The sequence below is a fragment of the Cephus cinctus genome, unplaced genomic scaffold, assembly GCF_000341935.2.
Source record: "Cephus cinctus unplaced genomic scaffold, Ccin1 Ccin1_scaffold0160, whole genome shotgun sequence".
In the NCBI taxonomy this organism is placed as follows: Eukaryota; Metazoa; Arthropoda; class Insecta; order Hymenoptera; family Cephidae; genus Cephus; species Cephus cinctus.
In genome coordinates this window covers 3,102,458-3,127,607 of record NW_014332886.1, presented here as the reverse complement: position 1 = coordinate 3,127,607, position 25,150 = coordinate 3,102,458, and the positions used below count along the sequence as shown (strand labels likewise).

Sequence of the window (25,150 nt, the reverse complement as noted above, 5' to 3'; positions counted from 1 at the left end):
CTAGGATCTTTGTAAACATGTCGTGAAATCCGAGTATCCCAGCAGTGGCGTAGAGATCGGGGTGGTTCGTCAGTATATATGCTACGGGGAGGTCCATCAGGAACATCCCTGGCTATGGAGTCTTCGCCGATAATGCAATGATGCATCCATGCCAGGCGTTCCCCCGGCAACCAGGATCCCCTCGTCCTTACACTAAATGGAGCATACTTTGTTCTGGGCTAACAAAAGGATTTTAGGGGACTGTTGCGACGCTGCTATCTTCTCGTTCTTGGTCTTTCCCTGCTCTTATACTTTTGACGCTTCTTCTTTTTCTTTTACTACTACCTATATGAATGCTAGTACAGGTATTGTCGCACTATTACAATATGGGATTACTACTATTGTATCTTGCACTGTCAGTTATAAGTGTTTAAAGAACATTTTTCAGGAATTGTGGATTGTTATCAGTACAAGGGAACATTTGAGAAAGAGAGGAAACTTTTTTTGTTCTTTCTCACTTTTCTTCACCCCTTCAAATACCTTAGTGGGGTATTGGATCGATTGGGTTGGTGTCTAATCTTAGCTGGATAAGGACTCAGCAATTTATACGAGTGGATAATATTTGTATTGATCGTCTGATCATAATAGGTATATTTGTCTTTGTTCCTATGAAAGATCTTTGGGTATAGAAACTTGTAGGTTGAAGAAATATTATAATGACGCAACAGTTGTAACTTTTCTTAGAATTATATCTATTTGGATGAATAATAATTCTTAAATGGTGGCTGTATTGGCGCCTTGTTAGATTAAACGGATTAAATTTTTAAATGACAAATCGCAGGTAGAACGAACTCCTGAATATCTCCTGGATTCCGATCGATCCTCGAGATAATTATGCTAATGCCGGTCACCACGGTAAGAAAATTCATTTAATTTTTTTTTCATTCACTTATGAATATCCGTACGAATGTAAGGATTATACAAAGTGGCTGTATGCAAAAACTGTGATCTCTGATAACGTGACATTATGTTTTATGATTAAAAAATAAGGTTCTTTAGTTATTAATAATTCTTTGAAGGCTGAATATAAATGTATGAAGTAACATTTATCTTAGGCCCACTGAATCCGATTTTCTTAGTTTATATCGTCATTGATATAATTTGTGGCACGTTCGTTTATGTTTAATATTAAATCATCGATAAGAAAATACGTGTTATTACTCTAGGAAATGTTTGGCTTGTCACGCATCGAATCACTCACCCGTTATTTTTGTTATTCTCAGAGTAAAAAGGATATGCGTTAGCATGTGCTTTGATATTAATATGAAATAAATTTTCTCGCTGCAATTATTGTTACTCGACATTTTCAAGCTGTTGAAGGCTCTCAGTCCTGAGACTCGCCAGACAAGAACCGCAGCAACGTGAAACATAATACAAGTTGCACCAGCCAGCCCTGAGCTCAGTCATGCGAAGCAGCTAGCGCAGCCAAAGAACGCGACGCACGAATCAGATTACATCTTGCGTTCGCTGCTTATCTTTATTCTTCACTTTACTTCACTTCAGTTCACTTCGCTTCGCTTCAATGGAGTCTGAATAACGCGCTATAGCCGGTGACAATCTTGAGTCAATACCTATTGATTTTTGTTGAGGAAATATTGTAATAATATTGTAAATAATAATATGTCATGGAAATATTGATGTGCAATAAAATATTGTATATTAGGAAATAGATATGGGACAAGAGATGATTTTATAAAAACATGAATTTCCTTTATCATGAATTTCTTTTTAGTATGATTAAATTAATGTATGAAAGCCCTGGAAGGATCTAAATTCGTTTGAATAATAATTTAAAAAATGTTTATTTCATTCCAAATAATTTTATATAGATTTTTATACCTGATCGCATTTCACGTAAAAGTCGAGTGTTTATAATTGATCTACGTTATTCGTTATCTGTACCACTGGTTTGTAAGAACACAGGAGCCTGGCCACTTTGCGCTACTTGAATAAGCTGTGGTTGCGCTTGTATAGGTGCTGCTTGAATTATGATTGGCTGATTACTCCCGCCTTGTACTTGCATTCGGATCATCTGCAGTTGTTGTGGTGTTAATTGTATCTAAAATGAATGAATGATATATTGTCATTAGGTGTTCAATGTTTCAAAAAGTCAATAACACTCACAGGAATTTGTTGGATTTCTCCATTAGGTGTAACAATCTGTTGCACAATTTGTATTCCTCCAGTTTGAGAAGTTGGAGTTTGTTGAAGTTGGATAACTTGCTGACCACTATTTTGCTGCGGACTTTGTACTGTAACTGTTTGAGTAGTACTGGTGTTGGAGCTTTCCTGAAATTTAATCATAATATAATTTTTAATTAGTTTTAACGAGAGAACATTTTATTTATTAGCATCATGGACAATAAATTATTTTAATAAGTAATACATCGGTCTCACCTGTTCCACAGGACTACCAATATTGATAGTTTGAATTTGCCCTGTAGAAGGCTGTACAATTTGTATAGGTTGCGTTGTTGTACCATTATTTTGAACATTTTGATTAGCTGAAGCTTGCTGCTGTGCTAGTTGAAAATAGTAGTGTACTTGATCAGAATTCATGGATGTGCGAACTGTACTATCTGTCTGTGCTTTGCTCTGTTTCAATTCATCTCTAGGTACGATATCAATAAGAAAATCAAATTGATCATATTTTGTTATTGCCATAGCTATATCGTTTCTTTGCAAAGTCCTTCTCTTATTATCTTCCGTATGAACCCAAGCTCTAAGCGTTAGCTCATGTATAAAAATTTCTGCAGCCTTCGAAAACAACATAGGTGCCTCAGCGCTAATCATTTTCACCTCTTCATCTAATTTCATAATTTTTTTTATCCTTGCTAGTGGTAGAGATTGGGTTTTTAAATCCATCTATAAAAAAGAATAATAATGTCATGGCTTTCAGGATAGACACTATCAGTGAAATACTCTTACCGTGGTGATCTTTTTGATTTCTTCAGTAACTTTTGGCCAGAACTGAGTCAAAGCTTGCTGGGCCTCCGAGTTACCTGGTGATGCAATTTGAAGATCGCCATTTGAATCTCCTTCCACTTCGCTATCCTGATTACTGAAGTAAAAATAATGACATAATTAGTAACAGGCTGCCTAACCTTACTATAACGGTATTTTAGTATTTCCTATAAGATCTACAAGAGATTGAAAAGTATTTTCTTAACTGTGCGGTTTAGATCACGTCAAAGAATCTTTTAATGTTTTTCAAACACCACTACGATAACAAAAAATTAAAATAAAGCAATTTACGCTAAAAAAGGTAAACACAAGCGGTTATACTTACGCATTAACAAAGAACACGGACATCTTCCAGTCGTATTATTCACAGGAGTCTAAGATATAAGTATTCAAATAAAGAAAAACATAGTGTTGCTTATAACTAGATAATATTGATAATCCGCTTTAAAAAAAGCTCAATATACGTCTCGGTGACAAGAATCGTTCTTGAGAAAATTGATAACTTTAGCGCCGGAAACTTCTCAGCCATCCGAGCATCCTGCAGGCAATTTAGTCAACACTTTACCGCTAGATGGACTAAAAATTACATGATAAATTCTTTCTCTACAATATCAACTCAGACTAATGCATCCTGTGACTAATTTTAATAGGAATATCTATGGGAACAAGCAAATAATGAAATAACTAATATTTATTCAGTCTATATTATATGGTCTAAAAATCCATTAATTGTGTACACTCTTGAAGTTACTTAACTTTTGAAAAATACTGTTGAGTACTTCTTTTGAAGTGAATGTACCAGAACCATTAGTTCTTATAATTCCGCCGAATTCGCGTATATAATAATCTAGTTCGGTCTCATTCGAATGATCCTTTGCCGCCATGTATTTATTAGTCAACTGCGCTAACTTCAACAAATCCGAGCTGAATGCTTCATCCAGATCGAACAGTTCTAAAGCAGGTGGCGGAAGTTCTTGAAAATTTGGTGGAAATACCTACCGATAGAAATAAATAAAAATAATGAAACGTTATATATTCGTGCATTATCGGGAATTGTTTTATATTCAAAGGATTTATGTGCACCCACCGATGCCTGTGTAGGAGGTAATGGCGTCTCGAAATGCGGAGCGATTAAACTGAGTGGTTCGTATTTAACACCTAAAACTTCATAAGCCTTTATACATGCTGGAACCATATTTAAATTAATAGAGTAGAAATGATGCTTGAATAATTTCGTATATTCTCGAGGTATATCAATGTTGTCCAAATCCTGTGTGCAGACTTTTGGATTTTCTGCTTGTTGCGTAGTATCAGGCACAAAATTATATTCCCAGTACTGAAAATTATTAATTGATTTTATATCAGCAAGATATTTTATATATTTTCCCGTTTGCAAACTTACGTCGACGTCGTCCACCTGGACATCTTTAGTTACGGGCCCTTCCGAATCGAAAAATTCGAAAAGCATCTCTCGCAAGGAATCATTTTTTCCCTTCTCTATATATGCGTCTGTTAAAATTCTTGATGAACCCAAAACGACGACTTTACCTGCATTGGTTTTTGCCGAATAATATGCGCAAATTGGTCTGTTCGTTGGTATCGCGATTGATCCACTGGATATAGCGACTACAGATGGTTGTACAACATTTAGGGTAGCACCGTATGGATAGAGGAATTTTAAGTCTCTATAAAATGAATTTGATTAGAATAAATTAAAATATTTTTTATATTATAGAACTTACATATACTCGTCACGATTTCTTACGAATATTGATTTGTTTGATAATCCTTGAGAAATCAAAACTTCTTTGGGATGAAGGGTTTGACTGTAATTCATACGTGCAACGCTATCTATATATATATATAATCGATTAATTAATATTTTTTCATTACGATTAAGCTAGTAATTATTGTTAATCCTTACCGTTATTTACCATTATTCCAAATTCCTCGAGTAAGAAATTAATATTCGTATTAAATTTATTTTCCCCGCCTTCCCCCAGCATAACAAGAACGTTACCACCCGAATTTATAAATGTTCTTATAGAATTCATTTCCAATTCTGTAAATTTACTTCGCGGACCTGGTAGTACTAAAACTTTTCCATTAGCAAGTGACTCCTGCGAGAGCACGTCATTGTTTCTGAAACAATAATAATTAAAGATAAACAAGATTTTGTTAATAGCATAAAACGAGTAGTTAATACAAACTCGACAAATTTCCATTTAGGCTTTAGTCTTCTCTGTAGTATTTTGAATTCCTCGTTAAGTCTTCTTTCATTTTTTGATGTATCAAAAATAATAATGTTAGAATTGCTATCGCTACCACTGTAAACTGAACTCATTTTATTGAATTATATCCTGAAGTACACTGTCTAGTCAAGCAACAGCAACGTAGAAATGCCATATAAAATGTCTAGTCGTTGCTCTTGGCAACTTTTACATATCAAATCCACAAAGATAGTTGGTTGGCGTAGAACCAATCACTATGAATGTTTCTCTCCTTACGAATTTGTGCGCCATCTAGTGATTATGCTGCAGCCTGTAACCATGGTAATCGATTAAATGGTTCTGTAAGACAGCTGTGGACAGCTGTGAACTGCTTCAGGATCTGAATGTCAGTTTGTCGTGTTGTTGGCTGCTCCGTTATTCGTTTTAAAACATTTTTTTTTGCAAAAAATGACTTCGATGACACAAGGAGATAATGAATTGAAGAGGCTGCTGAATAATCCGGCGAAAAACATGAATGAAGATGGATCCATGGCTCCACCGCTTTCGGTAAGCAACCTAATATGGTATAAGAGAGGTTATCCTGGTGATATATGAAATGTTAAAACAATGATTTTCATTAAAGACGAACGTGCCGAGGCCGAGCACTTCGCAAAGTGCTAATCCTCAATCATTGATGAATCCAATGATTCCTGCTTCCACTAAAAAAGAAGTCATGCAACCTTGTTTACAGTAAGTTTAATTTTGGTGACACGTAGTGTAATTTGTATTAATTTGATATTTAACTTGTTTTATAGAAATATTGTATCAACTGTTAATTTGGGAACAGAACTGAAGCTGATGCATATCAATACTAGAACTAGAAATTCTGAATATAATCCTGCCAGGTTCACAGGATTGATTATGCGAATAAGAAGTCCTAGAGCAACAGCATTAATTTTTAGGTCTGGGAAATTGGTCTGCACTGGTGCAAAGTGTGAGGAGGATTCTTTTTTAGCTGCTAGAAAGTTTGCTAGGATTATTCAGAAATTAGGTTTTCCAGTAAGTGATCACCTGCTTTGCTCTTAAAATGGTAAATTTCGATAAATTGAATTCTATATTTTACAGGTAAAATTCATTAATTTTAAAATACAGAACATAGTTGCTACGTGTGATTTGAAATTTCCAGTCAAATTGGAAAACTTAAATCATATGCATGGGCAGTTTTCCAGCTATGAACCAGAATTGTTTCCTGGTTTAATATATAGAATGGTTTTACCCAGGGTAGTCTTACTAATATTTGTTAATGGAAAAATAGTTTTAACAGGTGAGGCCGTTTTTATAAATAATTTTGTAGATGTTATTTTGTCATTAATGTTTCATTTCAGGAGCGAAAAATCGAAACGACTTACAAGATGCTATAACAAATATACATCCAATATTAAAGAGCTTTAGAAAACAATGATAGTTTTTCAATTTTCCTTTAATGTTAAATAACATTCACTTAGCCATATTTCTTGTTAATTTTTGTATATTACAATTTTTTAATAAATGCATTATTACTTATGAAAAGGGTAATTTGAATGATTATTACAAGCAACAATACAGTTTCAGATTATGGAATTGTAAAGATAAATAGGATAGCCGTTCTAAAATATCTATATATTTCAACCTGTTAAATAAAATTACATGAACATCAATATGTTATATAAAAATAAAATATAACTGACAAATAATAAAATATATTTTATCGATAATGTGATATCCTCTGGACACAGCGTATCGCTACACGGAAATAATGCTCAGATTACATTTACATATTTTTTATGTTAAAAATTTGAGTTTTAATTTAATTCCTTGATATGGCACGATGCTCAATGGGAGAAAAAATATTTTCACTGTCGCGACAAAATATTTCCTCAGCATTATTTTAATGTTCAAGCAAATTGATTTTGCATTCATTAATATTTTTAGAATACTTCTGCTTCTCATTCAAATGGCTATCAATTTATTTTTATTTAATCCCAAGATTTAACAGCTTCATATGACGCCCCTATAACTTTTGGTGTACCTTCCTTGAGAATATTTGGCATATTTCAAGCATCTTAAATACCCTTCATCATTAACTTTGTGTCACTTTGGTCCAGGCTTGAAGAAACTATTCGTTAATATATTGACTCCATATACATATAGTATTATTCCGAGCTGCTGTACCAGCTGTAGATGATCCATCATAATAATTGATAGAAATCCTGAATAGCACTGTATATACATATGCCGCGTTATTGTATTATGTGACAAAGCTTTTTGAATGTTTAGTACCAATCTGATAGCGTTGTACTTTATATTCCATAAAAGAAAAACTACCAGCATTTTTCTCTTTGGAAAGTATCAATCAAAAATTTGAATAAAGATTTCATTTAGACGAAATTATTTATAATTTAGTAACCGACGTTTATCCCCTTTTTGGCTGCGATTGGTAATTTCTCACCGCGGAAGAATGGATTTTCCTCCTAAAACGAGAATAAAATAAATGAAATATGAGCACCTTATGACTTTGAATAATTTTTACACAATCATTTTTTAAATCTTTGAAGATAGTACCTACCTGAAATTGTTCGACGATTTGATCGAAATCAGAGTTAGAGATGTGCATGTTGGATAAAGCATTATTATTTTCAATTCCGTTTGAACAATCGACCATATGTTCAGTGTCACACATGCAGTCCTGGGCACTTTGAAAATCCCGACTGAAGGTAGCTGTGTTTTCGAAATTAACGATGCAATGATTTTCACCTGTCAAAAAAATTATGTAGATTATAACAATTAACTGTATACAATGCAATAGACAATCCTATCCATCAGACTTACTTGTGTATCCAATTGGGCAAGGATTTGGTGGTGTGCAGTATGCTGGAAGATTGCTTTCAGTTTTCTCATCTTTAATACCCTTCAAGCCACCAGGCTGGATTCTATGTCTGTCATTACTAATCTCCCCATTTTGGAGTCTCTGATGACTCCAGAGAGAACTATGCTGAAGGTACTCTTGGTCCCGAATGCTCGGATTCGGATTAGGTGTATCAATGCCATCATAATCCATTGGAAGTTCAGCTGGAATTTCCTTTGCCTTTTCATACTCATTAGTCACTCGCGAACCATCTTGAAGTTCTAAATAGGAATCAGCCGCGTCTACTAATTCGTTACCCATCCGGTCGACCAACTCACGAAACAGCATGTCCGTGAAGAAGTGTTCCTATTACAAGGAAATTAAATAAAATTATTAGACATTGATTATTATAAATTTCACCATAGGACAATTACCTTCATAGGGGGCATATACACGGTACCATGAACCATGGCGATAGTTCCAAGTATTACTATAGCACAGATCATTTTGAAAATCTCGTTATTCGCAGAAACACCTATAATTAAAATTGAGATACGTTACAAAAATTAGATGCCATAAAATAATCGCCAAAACTTATATTTTTAAGTTTTAAAAATTCATCATTAAATAATATCGATACCTCCAAATGTTAATATTTATTTTTAATAAGCCGTTAACGTCATTTAGCAAGTGACGAGGTACATACATAAAGTTGGTTTAAAAATGAATGTTCAAACAATAATTCTAATAGATAATTTGCAAAAGTTAAAACTTGATTATAGACTCGTAGCCGTCTTAAAAAAATGTCCTCACCGTGTAATAATGGTTGGCTGAAGACCAGCTGTAAGGAGGTCCTTGAGAGGGTTTGCACGATCTCGTTTTCACGTCAGCCACACGCGACGTTTTCGTCGCACAGAAAAGCGCCATAGCGGTCCCGACAGGTACCAAAGTATTGATCAAAGTTTTCACGCTACGTGGCTCCCCCCCGGCCGTTCTTCCGTCGTTTCCTCGAAGTCTCGTTCCTCTCAACCCATATAAACCGTAAACCAAGTTACTCTTAAAGGTCATTTCGTAGCCAAGCTTTTACGCGATGACGTCATTTATCACTTGATTAAGGCCGATCTGTCAATCTGTTTAAAATCGGATCACTCTAATACGTGATACACTCTCCACTTTAAATGCATTCTTTAATTCTCCTATGAAAAAAATGCTATTAACAAAAAAAGAAATGTGATTTGGCACTCTTACTAAGTTACGGTTTCACGAGGCACAACGAAGTCAGGACGCAAGACGTACCCCCAGTTTGTTATAAGGAAGACACTGTATTGAAGTTAAATGAATTTTGATCAACCCAAATTTATTAGTCAAATAGATGAAGAATACCTGGACAAAGTAATCAGGTGGATGAGAACAATTTAAGGATTTCACATAAAATTATATCCCGTTAAAGATATTTGTCCCTTGACCTCAATTTCAACGAGCTCTTTCAATACCTTGAATAATTAACTCAAGTACTAACCCTTAGGAATTGGAGTAACGTGATAAAGAGATGAAGGATCGAATTCTCACCGTAGGATCGAAAATACCGGAACAGCGAGGGAAAAGTGACAGCATCGACGAGGGTGTCTTTATTGCATCATGGTTTTCGGAGCATTCCAGATAATTGCATCTCACAATCAGATATCCTGACGTCTGTCGTATTCTAGACTCAGCCAATCCATCTGCACGGTTACTAATGAGACATTGTGAACTGTAATTCCGGTCACCCAGCCTGAAACGTCAAGTAACCTGAGAGTGTCATCACTATCGACGTAAAACGAGACACCCAGGATCTTCGCAATGACGGTATTAACGATCATGGTTGTTTCTGCATTTCTGTACAACAGTTAATTGAACAGACCAATTCTCCAAGTTATACACATCGAATATCACAATATGATAAAATAACATGGACAGAGTTACAGAGTATTTGTTACGTGAGCGTTGGGGGTTACGTGATAAAATCCATCCTAGTATATTTCGAAGCGAAGGGGTATATTATGTTATGTTAGGTTATATGTCCTGATGGCAAACCAGATTTCAAACAAGGCACGAAAGATCAAAGCAAAGCATTTATCCCCTGGGTAACCGGCCGCTTCGTGCAATCAAACACCCTATTTACTCTACTTTACCGACGCATCGTATACACACTAATTCTCTTATTAATTCTTGATAGTTAATTTCTGAAAAGGGTGTCGGGATGGTTAAGAATGTATTATTGTAAATATTTCAATAAAGGTTAATACTTAGGAATATTCATTGTATTTAGTGTCCTTATGTAAGCGTTCAAACTGACCAAGACCTTGAAAACTCATACAGTATGGCGTATAGTTTAAAGTACGCAGATAAAAGGTGCCACGAGTCCTGAAATCGATATTTATAAATTCATTTAGAAATTATTAGTTCAACGAAAAAATTATACAATGCTATGAAGATATGACGACAGATAACCCAATATCGCTGGCGTCGCCCATGAGAGAGTAGGAGGTCTTGTTGCATTCGTCTCCCAGGAAGTGCTTCCACGAATCGCACTGCAATGCTTTGAAGCCGGAAGGTCTGAGAACGGACTCGAAGTAATATACGGGTGCTCTACTATGGGAGCAGACGACTAGAATTCAAAGTGAGGTTATGTAGTTGAATTTCTCCAAATAAATGGCAACCAGGCTCATCGTAAAGATGCCACGAGGGTTAGGATCGTATATGACTTATGGCCGGTTTCTTTAACGTTTCCGATAACTTTATCCGAAATACGTCTCTTGGCATTGAGGATAGCTGTCTCTTGGATAGAAATTATCCGTAGTCGAAGAAACCGGCCATTAATTATTTATAGTCAGATTAGCTACTTTCTCACGTATAAAGCTTTGAGGATTCCTTACCGTCGTAGCAGCCGGCTTGTTGGAATCCGCCATTAGGGTAAAAGTCGGCGTGTCCAATGCGACTTCTGATGCCGAGGATTCCTGCACACGTGTGAATTATGTCGACGTACGCCGCGTCGCTCTGGTGTAAGCGATTCGTGGAATCCGTAGCAATGAACATCGGTAACGCAGGATCTAGACCTGTGGGAATTCGCCGATAGAGGACGACGTTTATGTGTCAGGTAGCTCGATTTCAAAATATTCCATTGGGAATGTAAGTATATACAGGCGATTTTCATTGGCTGATGCTTTGCGACAGTGATTCCTTAATAATTTTATGTCCATGGCGCAAACTGTCACAGCAAACATCAATCATCGGCAATCACTATACTCTATGGTATATAATAGTAATCAGATTACCGGTAATTCGTTTCACCACACCAAGCTTCACGTTCTTCCCGGCAAAGCCAGCAACGTGAGCGCCCAGACTGAACCCGATAATGTGCATTGAGGTTAGGGATACTCCGGACAGTATCAGTTGATCCAAAAGTCTTCCAATCATGACTCCCACCTTCGAGACGGCTTTGGCTGCGTGCATGTAGCACGTGCTGTTTGTCAAGAGTCCCCAGTCTACGAGGATGACGTTGTATTCGCCTCTTTCCAGATAACCTAAAAACATTACGCATCGTAATTAATTAACGTCTTATACGTCTTTTACAGGGGCGCTGCATATTCTCGAAATGGAGCCAGCTTGTCTCCTCTCATAGCAAGGCCAGTCTCCGTGGGACGTACGAGTCGAATACTCCTACTGGGGGTAGGTATGCAACATAGGCGCTAGGGGTTGTTACGCTCCAACTCGGCGTCAGGAGTATTGATCCTGGAGCAGTGAAGCTCTTGCCACTATCTGAATGGGGTACCCGTCTCACCTCAGGCCCCGGAAATGGGGTGTCTCTTGGTCTCCCTTCCTTTACTCCCTTTTACATCCATCCCTCCCGCCTTCCTCGATATATCCAGACCTCTACAGCCTTTTCCCTTCGCCACTGAACTTCATCCCTTTCCAGGCCAAACCACCCACGCACTTAACGTAAAACACATTAGCATGTTTGTCGAACCCTGAATTTTGCTGATGCAACGAGTTGTTGCTGTAATTCAGTTACGTGACCTGGTGGGTGGGGGGGGGGGGGGATATTTTTTAATTCTTTTATTTCAATTTAATTCCTACCGTTTTTTATATCTATCATCTTTGTATTTGACAGAGTCTCTGAGTAACCATGGATGAGGATCTTTGTTTCTGCTTTGGGTACGAAGTATCGGGAATGGATTATGGCGTTTTTATTTAACGGCAGAAACGAATCTCTTCGACGTCTTATCATTTTTGTACGGAGAGCTTCCACTTCCTTTTCGATATTTAATATCAGTAATTCTGGATGGTTGCGATTTTTTCTTGTATACAGTCTAAAGAACACGTTGTGCTCGTTAGGGATTATATCCTCGTGCTTTTCGGTTATGCAGTGCCACATTTTTGAGACGTCATTCATAATTTTTAATACCGATGAATTGTTGTCTACCGTTGAACATTCTGTTGGGGTAGGTATATTTTATAATTTGGAAATTAGCTATCGTAGCTGTGAAAGCATATTTAAGTACGTTTGAGTCAGTAATTACAGTTATGGTTATATTATGAATAAGGAATGTACCTGGAGAGTTTTGTAATAACGTTGTTATTAGAGTTAAGTAAATGATTTGGAGAAAATCCATTTCTCTTTTTGGTAATGTCAAAGTTTTATTAATTAATACGATATTCATGAAATTTATTTTTTATAACATCACTGAGAGCATCGATACTCTACGACTTTAAGAATATCTCATAGACTGCTACATCTTTGACCTAAAAATCAAGAATAATTTTTCTAGTCGATTGATCGATTTTTCTTTTCAAAAAATCGATTGCCATCGGTCTATGAATTATCAACTGTGCAAAAAGTTCGTGAAAGCGAGTCTAAAATCGACACATTTCAATTAATACGAAATTCTCTGAGATACTACATATACCGATATTTAAATTAAAACATGACGGAAGATCAGAAATGGATGGAAATAAAAAATACAAAGAATGTCCAGGTAACAAAAAATGATGTACGATTTGCTCCATACCTAACCTTCTTTACCAGTTTGTTAAATTCGCCTTAACGAGAACACAGTGTATTAGGAATATTGGAAAGTTTAATAAGATATTTTTTTTTATCTCGTCAGTATTAACCCTCTATCTATTGACAATGAATAACAAAAGCGATGTATCATCCTGTGAAATCTACCACTTCCACGCCGTCGACTTCGATCGACGTGCCGTCGATTTAGCTAATTCTCACCCCTGTTTCATTTCCTCACATAGGGTAATTGCCAGGGCAATTTTCCCTCGATCGTTCGATGTCCCAAAACGTGACTTCTGATCTAATATTTTTAACCCTACAGAATCGCAGTTTCAAACGCATATCTGAGAGATTCGACTTTGATAAATGCAGTCCTTACATTGACAAGATCAAAACCCTGTTCGTGCCCAGCCTAGAGAATAGGATTTACACTGGCCTCGAGGATTTCGTCTATAGAGACAATGCGAGTCGAGAATCTGAATTGTCGTATTTGAAAAAGTGTATAAATTTAGCGACCAGTTGGAGCGATCCACTGGATGCACTTTGCGAAAAATACAAGGATGTTGATGTCCTGGAAGAGGCTACGAAACATTTCCTCAATTATGGAATCAAGGATGGCCTCATCACTTCCTTCGTCAACTCAATAGTTCTGAACAACAGGCTGAACAGGGTTTGTCGTGAATTAGATTCTCTTCACATAGAGAAGAATTTACTGAGCTATGCAAACGTATGGAATTTTATTACCGAGAAAAATTACTGGGTCGATACCGATTGCGCAACGTGAGTTATCATTGAAAATTATTTTGAAACCTTTCATTTTCCCTGTAATTGTCGTTAAAGGGCATTTACAAATATTTACTTTTTATAGATCTGCCAGTTCACCCATTACGGATGTTCCTGTTAAGGATCTTGGTAGTGACCTGGATGTGGAGACTGGGTCTGGTATGGCTGATACCAGACAAGAAGAACGGAGAGCTCCTAAGAGATCAGCCACTTATGAGCATTCAAGTAATTTGAAGCTGGAACACGAGGATGAGGATTCACTTAATTACTTCGAGGTTAATGAAGATCTGTTAACGTCTCTAAAGGACGGATCTAATATGTTCAGTGGACTTTCTCGTGACAAGACTTACAGAGGAAGAAGCAGTGTCTGTACAAAATCCTCATGCCTGACGTATAGAACAAAACATCCAAAGGCTGACTGGAAAAATGAGAGCTTGAAGTTGCACATAATGAAAATGTATTCTAAGAATGGGAAAGGAATGAGATTTCGAAAATCAAAGAAATCTTCTCGCCTGGCTTTACCCTGTAAATACGAAGATCTCCTTTGTCAAATTATCAAGGAAGACTTGTCGTTGTCTGTCTTTGATTTTTCTGTGGCTAGAAAAAAATTTGAAAATGGTATTTATAACGTCACCTCTTGTCTCAATAACGTGATTAGCAGACTGGATGGTAGCAATATCAAAGAGTTTTGCTTGTTTTGTGAAATTAGGCAGGATTATATCAAATTCAAGTTGAAACCACGAGGTCCTAAGAAGACCAATGTCTGTTTGTTTGTCGCTCGAGTGGCTACTTATAAAGAATTATCTAAAAGGACTCGCACCAGGGATAACAAGAAGATCATACCCGTTCAGGATACGGAGACTGAAGCTACCGAGATAAGAGAAGATATTACTAGGACTGAAGAAAAAACTGATAACTTGTTGAAATACGATCTTTCGGAAGCTGAGCTCGTGGAATGTGACTCGCACTGTAGATGTCCTTCAATGGATCTCCTATTGTCTGAGCCTTTGCGAAAGGATGAAAGGGAGGATGCGCTCGGGTGTACGGTCAAGGATGTTTCGTACTTGAAATCCTTGGACGGAAATGCGACTAAGAATCGTTTAAAATCAAAATCCGTTCAGACATTGGTCCCAGAAATGTCCTCTAAGGGCATCAACATTGATCTGGTACCAAAGGGATCTGCAATCTCTTTGGAGTCAAACGTCACTAGGATCATATCATTTACAGACCCTTCTCCACTCAAGATCATTAAAGATTCCAGGGATTCTTTAGGAGTATGCCACCAGGATAGTAAATGTAGGCAGGTAAAGAGTCTCGAGTCCTTGGACAAGTCGACAATACATGAAGGATCATTCGATAGTTCAAGACAGACATTAAAATCTCATGAATTTAATGTTTGCAATAAAAATGCGACACAAGCAAATTCTGAGTCTAAGAAGTCTCAGGTTAGTATGCGAGTAGAAATTTGTCAATCAAAAATTTCATTTATCAATAAGGATGTTTCAAAATCACATCTAAGTAAAATTAATCATACTAAAAGTAATGTCTATAAGTCTCATGATATAAAAAGTATAAATGAAAGAGCATCTAACAGTAAGCCACAATTAAAAAGTAACAGTACTACGTTTGAAAAATTCATAAAAACTTCAAACTTCCGCGACGCTTTCTCAACAAGATCAATCGACAAGATAAAATATCTGATCAGAACGAAACTTTGTCGAAGATTATTAGAACGCGACAAGTCTACAAACACCTCAAAGACTTTACTATCGAATGATAAAAATTACAAAAGTACTTCCAACGGAAGGACCGGTCGATCATCTTCTACGAAGGATCATTCCAAATCTCAAAAATCCTTATCAACGTCTCGCGATAAAAGTCGCCACAATGTTTACTTCAACCAACTGCCAGGTCATTCGCCACGATTGTCAGCTGGCAGTGATCATCTGACACCTGCCAATAAAAAAAGTCAAGTAAAGAACCAATCGATAAAAAAATCCAAACGGATCAAAAATACGAGAATTTTTGAAAATGATACCGAGAAGAATTATTTCAGACAGATAAGATACGATCGTCAAAATTACTCAAGTCGTTGCAGCTGTTATTATGGTCGAGGATGCAATTATGACAGAAACAATTTTTACAGTTTTACTTGCAATTCCGAGTCTAGCAAAAAATTCCCTAGCATGTATACGTCATCGAGACAAGTTCTTTTGCCACAGGATTCGAATGATCCCTGGTATACTAGGGACGGATGTCAACTCTTCAAAGGTGACTACCACTATGGCTACGGGGTGCCATATTATCCACTGAATTTCTATTGTGAAGGTTATAATAAAGAAAACGCGACTAGTGGATTTACAATTGAAAGGAATGAAACTAAAACGGATACCGATTCCTGTCAAGGAACAGAATATCGTCCGTACCTTCAAAGCTATGGAGAAATACCCGATTCTGATTATTGCCATCGACTGGAACCTTTCGACGGATGTTATAAGAAATCGAAAAACGTTTGGAAATACGAGAGTTCAAGCAGCAAACAGGTGTTGGATAATTTGGAAACAAATTTTAAAATACGACTGTCACAATACTTAAGGCTGTGCAGGAACGTCAAGTATTCATTATTAAAACGTTATAAACCTGACGATATTTATGAAGTCAGTAGAACGTCAATTCCTTGCATGGACAAACAATAAAGCAGTCTTAAAATCCTGTTTTAATAATAAAAAAATATATTCCTCTCAATGTTAAGAAATTTCTCAACACTAACACCCAAATTCTATATATTCACCACAATTCCCAAATAATATTTCCCATTGAATGGATCGTTATGATTTATCAAGAACTGATAAAAACTGTTAATAATTGTAAGTACAAAATATTTAGTTAAATAAATGGAGCTCGAACGCTCGGTCAATTAGGGTCACTTGAGTTCCACGTGACTTGAACTGAACATTCCCACTCTCTGGGTGCATTCGGGTTTGACAGGCATCGTGACAGACTCAATGTCCAATGGGTTGAGACTTCATCTGGGTCCACTATTCAATATGAATTTGAGAAGTCCTCTCTTATGATTATAAAATATTCATGGGGGTCTTTTTATATATAAGGGTGTCTCTCGGTATACAATAGACAACGAACCCTCTATCACTTGCAGTGCCCATTACGAAGTATCACCCCTCCGGTCGTATCGTCGTTACACGACGTCGTGGGCAATATAACACTCTCTTAAGTATAAAGACTTAATTTCCAAATAGACTTAATTAAAACAATTTGTCGAACGAATCACGAATGACTTCGTGTCTTAGTATCCCATATTTCGTATACACATACGTCCTAAGGTGCTACCCGTAGGACGGATTGCCAAAGCAGTTATTCCTTAAACGAAGGACTCGCTGGATCTCGAGGGTGTCTCTTTTAGTTGTCTTCGTAAAGGTTTCGAATTGAATTGTGATAAGGGATGGCTAGGGTTGTTTTCGAAGGGACTCATCTGTTCGTGAGGCGCGAAGGAATTTTATTTACGATGCTACCAACGTGACGGAACTCCAGGGAAGGGCTTGCTTTTTTTAAATAACTATTTTCCGCTTTCTTCTTCGCACACTCGAGACGCACTTATTGCACTAGAAGGGTGGTAACTGGGATAGGGAAATATGAGATATTTGGGGCAAAGCAGGACCGAAGTGGAGATAAGGTATTATACCAACCATTGAGCACAGCAGCATCCGAGGCAGATCGATATTTCCTGGCAACCGCTGAGGGTGCCTACCCCCTGCTGACTCTGTGTTTGTAACAATGCGAGTTGGCTTCTGAAATCTAACGATGGACTCGAACAATCCTTACTCATCGGACACTGATAAGGGATGCTTCATAATAATAGTTCTTATTCGGGATGCATAACACATTAAGGTTAGCTCACACGTCAACGGATCACCAGGGATTCTCAAGGGGCTATTTAAGATTTATAACGTAATACTTGGGAAGGGTAGATTTGGGGTAGGATTTTCACAAGCTCAAATCTTTATAACGTACCCGTATAATGTCAATATAGGAAGAGCCTATTATTATTATAAATTATAAAATTTGATAAATCACTTTTTCTTTTTCCTTACAACTTTTTTTTTAACATCAGAGGATGAGTGTATATCGATATAAATCTTGGAAGGTTTTAACCGAAATTTATAACTATATTTTGAAAAATCAAATAATGTTGTATAACAATGATTTTTTAAATACCCGCAACCCTCCTCTGCCATGGTGTATAATAATTATTATACGGGTACTTTATAGGAGGGGTGAGTTCGATAAGAATTTTCGAGTTTGTGTTCTTCATCCCCAAAAGGGGCGTAGTAATTGAAGCATCTATACTGTGTTAAGAAAAGAAACAGCCTTACAGCCCCTTATGGCTTCCCTTATAATGGTGAATCTCGGCCTTTTTCTATCTACTCGATACCACTCCAGCATCCCGATGCTACGAAACAATCGTTTACATTGAAAAGCTCAATTCTTATTCAACCTTGGAGGGCATAATCGATGAAATCAATCTGAGCGATGTTTTGAAACGTGACCTTCTTCTATGCTGTACGATGCTCTCTCCATCATAATATAAGGCAGTGTCAAGTTTTGACAGCTGTCAAACTTCAAAATGACAAGCAATTGACAGTGACAAGATATTATTTGGAATCTTTAAAATATACGAAAATAATAAGCAAATTACGTCCCAATAAATATATACGAAATATTATGTACGTTTCTTTAGTAAAAATATTCAAAGCCCCCAATTCTTCAATCTGAGTCTAACATGGGGATATACTTTTTTTTTTGTATTTATTCATGTTACTGTTATTGCAATTGTCACTTTATGGCAAATACGTATCGGTTCCTGAAGCTCCACCCATTTTACCCTCGACCGAGCTTAACTCTTTGAGGATTGGACAGTGATATCGATGCGTCGAGCTATTCCGCCAATCACAGCGAGGCTAAGACTTGCGCTGGCGCCCAACTCCGAATGCGAATTTACGAACCCAACAACGTCCCGACGTCCCGACGTCGACGACGTTCTTCGTCGCGTACCCCGCGCTTTCGAACCCGCACCGCTCGTATCCCTATCTGGACTTAATTATTGGTGAGTGAATAATTTTTTTTTGTATTATTGCAATTCTTAAAAAACGCATTCGAAGTAATGGACAGTGGGTCATTTGTTTTTATATTATTTTGTAAAACAGTGATATGATAAAATACTGGAATTAAAGTATACTTAAATTTGACGTTACTGATCTCTGCGGTTAAAAATTCTCCAACTTTTTCAGAGGCTTTTATCCATGTGGAAGTTTTGTGCGGTTTATCTTCGTTATCGATTGTGTGCACTCGGCTGTGTATCCAATGCGACCTGCTTTTTTTGGATTTTGGGTCGGACCTTGATCGATCCAACTGTTTGTGCGGTTCTTTATGTGGATGAATTTGTTAGCTGGGTCGAGCTTTCACGCAATATTAATACGCCGATTGTTCAATTCTGCTTTTCCCAAATTTGGAATATAATAATAATGTTCTTGGTTTGTCGAATATTTTTTTGTTCTTGGAACATCGTAAGTTTCTGTATCAAATTATCCCAAGTACATGAAATTAGTACGAAAATTAATTAAAATATATAACAAGTCTTCAAGGTCGACATTTGTTCTATCTATATATTGTGTTAAAAAAAATGAATTAATTCGTTTCTCTTTAATTTTCTTTTTAAGCAATATAGTCGAAGAACCGTTGTTACAATCATTTTACGTAGCAAGTAATATAATTGTATTTGCAAAATGCGGTTGTATCTAATAATTCGTTTATTTATACATCACAGAAGAAAAAGACTTTTTATACGAAAAATTGTATAAAAACAGGAATATTGAGTTATCGTTAAACGAGGGGAAAAAAGATAAAAAGATCAACGGCCATTAACGGTCTAATATCTTAATGCACTAAATTTCCACCCCAACGGCTCAACGGTGTCCATTAACTTGATTCAGCAATCCCCTGCAACTCCCCAGATCCACCCTTTGTTAACACGTGCTGTACATTTTCTGCCTTTTCTTCGACACGTGCTATTTTAATATTCCCTGAAAAAAAATTAAACCGCATGTCTAGCACTTTATAGTCAAACCCCAAGAAAATGATATTAATTTATTTGTAACTAAAATTGTATAAAAATGTATAAAAAATGAAAGTTCTCCGATACATTACACATTTACGTTAATGTTCGAAAAAAAAATTTATTGACCTAATTTCCGTTTTTGGGTACTAACATTTTTCAGTCCGATAATTCACATCTTGCACGTAAAACTCCTATCGAATAATCGATTACCCTCGCATTGAATTCATTCCCATGCACGTTTCTTTATCTGTATGCAGGAAAAGTGCATAAAAAGAGAGAAAACGATATCCGTGAAAAGGGACGCAAAGAAAAAGTGATCCAATACTTTGGAAGTTGAAGTCGGAAGTCGACAGGATATGAATCTCCCTTTTCAACCCCTAAAGATTTTCCCTCGAGAGTTCACGGATTAAGGGTAGAGAGGCCGCCACTCCAAATAAACACTGCTACCCTGCCCTCGCCCTAGTATACTACCGTCACAGTAGGTTTTAGGGGGATGTATGGGATTCGAACTGGTTTTCTCCCGGTGCGTCGGGGATATCGGAAAAATAGTCTTGGCAGTTTTCTTCTCGGCAGTTACTACCCTTATTTCGTCCGTAAAACAAGGTGGAGGATTACTTGTGGTCCTTGGTAGGGTAGCGATCGGTTTCTTGAAAATGTGGAAAAAAAAAAACGTGGGTCCATAACGATCCGGGATGCTGTGTACCTGTGACGTTACAAGTATTAGCAATGCAGAGGGTGAAATTTTTTAGGGGCTGCAGGTTAACAGCAACCATAGAAGCCCTGAAGCAACCCCAATAATTGGAAAATGTCCAGATTCGCGACGGCGGGTCTCGTGGCTTTTGATTCGATCAAGTCTAAAGCCTCGCAGAAACTCGCGGGGTAAGTTATATGCTTAGTTATATATGTATAAATTTCTTTATACAATATGATTAATTAATACTTTTTCGAGAAGGGTCGTGGCTTTCGTTATAACGAAGGTACCGTGAAACGTTATGTATGAAATTACATAAGAATCTTTTGGAATTTATCATTATAGACTGAAACGAAGCAATACGGGGTACGAAGAATTTGAATTGCCTCCTAATGAAGGAATTAGAGATAACAAAGGATTCGAAGATGAGAGAGGGTACAGTGCGCAGAGTTCATTCGAATCTCTTCCGGAACCGGAAAGACCTCCGTTACGTCATATCGACACTTACTGCATGCCTGAGTGTCCATGTCTGTCAAAAAGATATACCATTGCAGTGCTAGCTTGCTTAGGTCAGTCGAAAATTTAGGACGATGCCTAAAAACAATTTGAAAACAATATGTTTTTACGAGAATTACGAAAATTAGGAAAAAAAACATTTTTATAGGGTTCGTCATTTCATTTGGAATGAGGTGCAACATGGGTATGGCATGGCTGTCAATGCAAAATTCTACAGGAAATGGAAGCGTTAAATTAAATTGGACAATAGAAGCGGAAAGTACCCTAAGCTCGTCATTCTTTTGGGGCTACTTCGTTACCCAGGTACCAGGTGGCTTCCTGGCGTCCTTATATCCTGCGAACAAGATATTCGGTGCAGCCATAGCAGCTTCATGCTTCTTAAATCTCCTAGTACCTGGAGCCATGATAACCAGTCCAGCACTAGCCGTATGCGTGCAAGTCTGCAAAGGTCTAGCCGAGGTAAGCTAACGATTATTTGATAATGATTACGTGCTATGAAAATTATATTTTCTTTGTCTAATCAGGGCGTAACGTATCCGGCGTGTCACGGTATATGGAAATATTGGGCACCACCTCTGGAAAGATCACGGTTGGCAACACTTGCATTTTGTGGATCGTATGCAGCTGTCGTTATAGGAATGCCTCTTTCTGGTTGTCTCAGTACTTGGTTCGGCTGGACAGCGTCATTTTATTTCTACGGTAAGCCCAATAGCTACTTCAATGACTTCGTGTTGCCGGAACTAATTTTTTCATCCAATCGATTCAGGGGTCTGCGGTCTCATCTGGTATGGATTTTGGCTATGGTTGGCATTTGAAAAACCATCGAAGCATCCGTGTATCTCTGCACGAGAATTGAGATACATAGAAGATTCTCTTGGAACGAGTCAGGCCCAGATGCCTATGCCCACTTTTTACACTACACCCTGGCGCAAGTTCTTCACGTCCATGCCAGTCTACGCAATTATTGTCGCTAACTTTTGTCGTTCATGGAATTTCTATTTGTTGGTACTCTATCAACCAAAATTCATGTACCAGTCATTTAATATGCCACTCGTCGAGGTACGAAAATGGTTTTAAATAATTTTTCAAAAGTTCATTCAAGTTAAAATTCCTAACAAGATCATCGTTACAGACAGGGGTCATTGGATCGTTACCACACTTGCTAATGACCACTATCGTACCATGCGGTGGAATGCTAGCCGATTACCTGAGGAAACGTGGTATCTTGTCAACCACCAACGTTAGAAAGCTTTTCAATTGTGGCGGATTCGGAATGGAGGCAATATTCTTCCTGGTTGTAGCCCATGCTACTGTGAATAAGAACGGAACTGCTGCTACAGTTGCACTAGCCATCGGCGTCGCGTGCAGTGGTTTTGCCATTTCCGGTTTCAATGTTAACCACTTGGACATCGCACCAAGATACGCTAGTATCCTGATGGGCATGTCCAATGGAGTTGGCACCATTGCTGGAGTTCTTGTACCTTTCTTCGTGGACAACATTACCAAGAACGAGGTACTGTTCGAACATTTTTATCTAACGGTTCATCCTTCCACGTGCAAGAAGTTCAATGCTCTTATGATATCCGTTCTAACTTAAACAGGACGTATACAGCTGGAGAAATGTTTTCATCATGGCGGCTTGTGTGCATTTCTTCGGTGTCACCTTCTACGCAATATTTTGTTCCGGAGAACTGCAACCGTGGGCTGATCCCAGCTTGGAAGAACAAAAACGTTGGAACCCTCTTACCCACCTGGGCCAAAGCAAACCTCCCATACCACCACCGCCAATGACTGCTCAGTCCGAATTTATTGTAAGCCTCGTCTTATTTTTTTTTTCCTTTTTCTTTTTAAATCTTTTTCAAACCCATTTGTTCTTACAGAAGCAACCGTCTCTTGGAGAAAGTACCAATGACCAGAATGAGTACTCACAATCAGCAAATAACTATCTACAATCTCAGCAAGATAAAGGCCAGGTCATTAATTATGGATCCACGGAGAACAATTCAAATAATGCATTCCATTCGACGAATCCATTTGCGAGCGACATCAATGCTTCTTTAGTTCAGCCGCCAGCGATGGACGACTATGCGCATGACGTCATGCAGAATCAGCAATGGGATTAAGTTAGATCATCAGATCGTTAGATCCGATTTAACGAGGTAAGTGGTACGTGCTCCATTATCGTACAAGATCAAAACGGACCAATCAACAATATATTTGGATCCTCCAATGCGTTACTTTATGGAAATATTTTCGCGAACCTCCTTCGAATATACAATTTTGTATCAGTTTTCAATTCGTTTTCTATATAGTGTATATATATTTACTGATACTTTACGGTAGACTACCGAGAGAGTGAGCGACAGGTAAAGGTAACTGATGACAAAGAAATCTTAATAATTTTGATTCCGTTATCTTGCACGATTCTGGAAATTGTTTCTCTCTGTACGACAATAATACCTAAGAGAGCAGGAAATAGTGCCGGATCTCTCTGTAAGGAAGAATGAGACCAGTAGTGTAATGAACGCGATACGCACTCTAATTGTTATGTGGGAACTGACAACAATTGGTTCCCTAGTCATTGGTTACAACTAATTGGTTATATTTTTATACATGGAATTAACGTAATTAGTCTGCGCGGGGAATAATTAAGGTTAACAGGATGCAAAGCTATCGACTATAAGCAGAACGCAATTGCGTCAAAGAGAATTTCTCTGAAACGGCATAACTTTCTCCGTGCAGTGTTAATTATGCATTTCTCTGCTTTTTGCACTTTCACATTCCAGAAAAGTCGAAGCCGGGAGTGTCATTCCCATTTTGAACCAGGTAACTGAAGTCGTGCGGTAACACAAATGACAATAACGACGTATCTCGTACGATGATTAAATTACGTAAACGATCGATCGGCAATCTTTTGAAAAAACGGTACGAAAATTATTTTTCTTTCGAAAAAAAAGGAAAAAAGTTACGATAATAAAGAAAGAAAAGTAATACCTATATATATTCATCCGGAAAGTAATAACGGGTCGTTATTGACAATAAATTTCCAAAACGCCCGGGACAATAATAATAATTATTATTAAGAACATCCAGATTATGCTGGATGGTTGCGCGTGATTTGCGCTACTCGCTGTCCACTCGGCGTTATTGGCTGAGACTTTTAGGTATCTTTTTGTCATAAAGAAGGAATCGACAAATCGGATCGCGACGTTAGAAGGAACATAGCAATAAAGAATATGTTAAAGAAGAGAAAAAGAGAAGCAAAGAGAAACAATACAATTGGTCATTAGATGAGGGAAATAAAAAAAGATAAAAAGAGGCGTCAAAATGACGTGAGGAATATTCGAAAAATACAAGTGGGTAAAAAAAAAGGAAAATTGATACTAGATATTGCACTAACGAGATTATCAGGTCAGCAATCCAATTCGAATATTGATAAGGGAAAAATGGAAATCAATGAAAATATGAGAATATCAAAATTATTAGTGACCTCAATGTGATACGTGATAACGTGCGAGCGCATCTATACTTGGGTACGGGATAATTTAAAATGCACCAAAAGGTCCAGTAGGTAAGGAGGCTGCTTGGACGCGAAAGTGATACAAAGAAAAAAAAAAACGTAATGAAAGTATTAGTATTGTAAATGTAAAGCCTATTCGATGAAAGTAAAAGCAGATTTATCCAGATGAAGTAAGAACTTTAGAAGACGATATACATACATACATATAATAATAAATAATCTCTAAACAACATTGCATGCCTCGTCGCATCGGCTGACAATATTGAAAGAGTCCAAGAAACGTCAGTAAAAAAAAAAAGAAACAATTGCTTCCAGGCAACTAAGGCGCCAACGACTGGCATGGATTTTTTCCGATAAACTAACATC

General features: G+C 37.3%; 7 protein-coding genes across 14 annotated transcripts; 3 read left to right on the top strand and 4 right to left on the bottom strand.

Moving 5' to 3' along the window:
• Positions 1–714: 714 nt before the first annotated feature.
• LOC107263784 (nuclear transcription factor Y subunit gamma) lies at positions 715–3,578 on the bottom strand. 2 transcript variants are annotated; one of them, XM_015731352.1, is made up of 6 exons: positions 3,329–3,351; positions 2,968–3,100; positions 2,437–2,904; positions 2,164–2,328; positions 1,879–2,098; positions 715–1,610 (listed from the first exon to the last, which is right to left on the bottom strand). In XM_015731352.1, exons 1-5 carry the CDS (start codon positions 3,349–3,351, stop codon positions 1,925–1,927), a joined length of 963 nt encoding a protein of 320 aa, XP_015586838.1. In that variant the 3' UTR covers positions 715–1,610; positions 1,879–1,924. The 2 variants fall into 2 exon arrangements, with proteins under 2 accessions (XP_015586838.1, XP_015586839.1); XM_015731353.2 differs by lacking the exon at positions 715–1,610 and having other exon boundaries at positions 1,823–2,098; positions 3,329–3,578.
• Positions 3,579–3,676: 98 nt separating this feature from the next.
• LOC107263783 (intraflagellar transport protein 52 homolog) lies at positions 3,677–5,463 on the bottom strand. The gene is made up of 6 exons (XM_015731351.2): positions 5,214–5,463; positions 4,928–5,145; positions 4,746–4,854; positions 4,406–4,688; positions 4,091–4,339; positions 3,677–3,998 (listed from the first exon to the last, which is right to left on the bottom strand). The coding sequence occupies exons 1-6, from the start codon at positions 5,345–5,347 to the stop codon at positions 3,729–3,731; spliced, it is 1,263 nt and encodes a 420-aa protein (XP_015586837.1). The 5' UTR covers positions 5,348–5,463; the 3' UTR covers positions 3,677–3,728.
• Positions 5,464–5,551: 88 nt separating this feature from the next.
• LOC107263786 (TATA-box-binding protein) lies at positions 5,552–6,782 on the top strand. Of its 3 annotated transcripts, XM_015731356.2 has the most exons (5): positions 5,552–5,780; positions 5,857–5,963; positions 6,029–6,272; positions 6,339–6,537; positions 6,599–6,782. In XM_015731356.2, the coding sequence occupies exons 1-5, from the start codon at positions 5,682–5,684 to the stop codon at positions 6,673–6,675; spliced, it is 726 nt and encodes a 241-aa protein (XP_015586842.1). In that variant the 5' UTR covers positions 5,552–5,681; the 3' UTR covers positions 6,676–6,782. The 3 variants fall into 3 exon arrangements, with proteins under 3 accessions (XP_015586842.1, XP_015586841.1, XP_015586840.1); XM_015731355.2 differs by having other exon boundaries at positions 6,366–6,782; XM_015731354.2 differs by having other exon boundaries at positions 6,339–6,782.
• Positions 6,783–6,932: 150 nt separating this feature from the next.
• LOC107263787 (neuroendocrine protein 7B2) lies at positions 6,933–9,048 on the bottom strand. The gene is made up of 5 exons (XM_015731358.2): positions 8,911–9,048; positions 8,532–8,632; positions 8,082–8,463; positions 7,819–8,006; positions 6,933–7,723 (listed from the first exon to the last, which is right to left on the bottom strand). The coding sequence occupies exons 2-5, from the start codon at positions 8,601–8,603 to the stop codon at positions 7,652–7,654; spliced, it is 714 nt and encodes a 237-aa protein (XP_015586844.1). The 5' UTR covers positions 8,604–8,632; positions 8,911–9,048; the 3' UTR covers positions 6,933–7,651.
• A 1,137-nt stretch (positions 9,049–10,185) lies between these two features.
• On the bottom strand, positions 10,186–12,830 carry LOC107263788 (lipase member H-A). 3 transcript variants are annotated; one of them, XM_025080910.1, is made up of 7 exons: positions 12,689–12,830; positions 12,214–12,570; positions 11,412–11,660; positions 11,013–11,192; positions 10,588–10,744; positions 10,383–10,500; positions 10,186–10,319 (listed from the first exon to the last, which is right to left on the bottom strand). In XM_025080910.1, exons 1-6 carry the CDS (start codon positions 12,795–12,797, stop codon positions 10,383–10,385), a joined length of 1,170 nt encoding a protein of 389 aa, XP_024936678.1. In that variant the 5' UTR covers positions 12,798–12,830; the 3' UTR covers positions 10,186–10,319. The 3 variants fall into 3 exon arrangements, with proteins under 3 accessions (XP_024936678.1, XP_015586845.2, XP_015586846.2); XM_015731359.2 differs by lacking the exon at positions 10,186–10,319 and having other exon boundaries at positions 10,357–10,500; positions 12,214–12,616; positions 12,689–12,786; XM_015731360.2 differs by lacking the exon at positions 10,186–10,319 and having other exon boundaries at positions 10,407–10,500; positions 10,559–10,744.
• A 144-nt stretch (positions 12,831–12,974) lies between these two features.
• Positions 12,975–16,843, top strand: LOC112493781. Of its 3 annotated transcripts, XM_025080907.1 has the most exons (4): positions 13,060–13,112; positions 13,245–13,384; positions 13,464–13,921; positions 14,010–16,843. In XM_025080907.1, exons 1-4 carry the CDS (start codon positions 13,079–13,081, stop codon positions 16,618–16,620), a joined length of 3,243 nt encoding a protein of 1,080 aa, XP_024936675.1. In that variant the 5' UTR covers positions 13,060–13,078; the 3' UTR covers positions 16,621–16,843. The 3 variants fall into 3 exon arrangements, with proteins under 3 accessions (XP_024936677.1, XP_024936676.1, XP_024936675.1); XM_025080909.1 differs by lacking the exon at positions 13,245–13,384 and having other exon boundaries at positions 12,975–13,112; XM_025080908.1 differs by lacking the exon at positions 13,245–13,384 and having other exon boundaries at positions 13,049–13,127.
• A 4,019-nt stretch (positions 16,844–20,862) lies between these two features.
• Positions 20,863–23,387, top strand: LOC107263821 (vesicular glutamate transporter 1). Its single transcript, XM_025081103.1, has 8 exons — positions 20,863–20,936; positions 21,094–21,317; positions 21,413–21,723; positions 21,789–21,963; positions 22,031–22,323; positions 22,397–22,777; positions 22,866–23,075; positions 23,145–23,387. The coding sequence occupies exons 1-8, from the start codon at positions 20,863–20,865 to the stop codon at positions 23,385–23,387; spliced, it is 1,911 nt and encodes a 636-aa protein (XP_024936871.1).
• Positions 23,388–25,150: the final 1,763 nt, after the last annotated feature.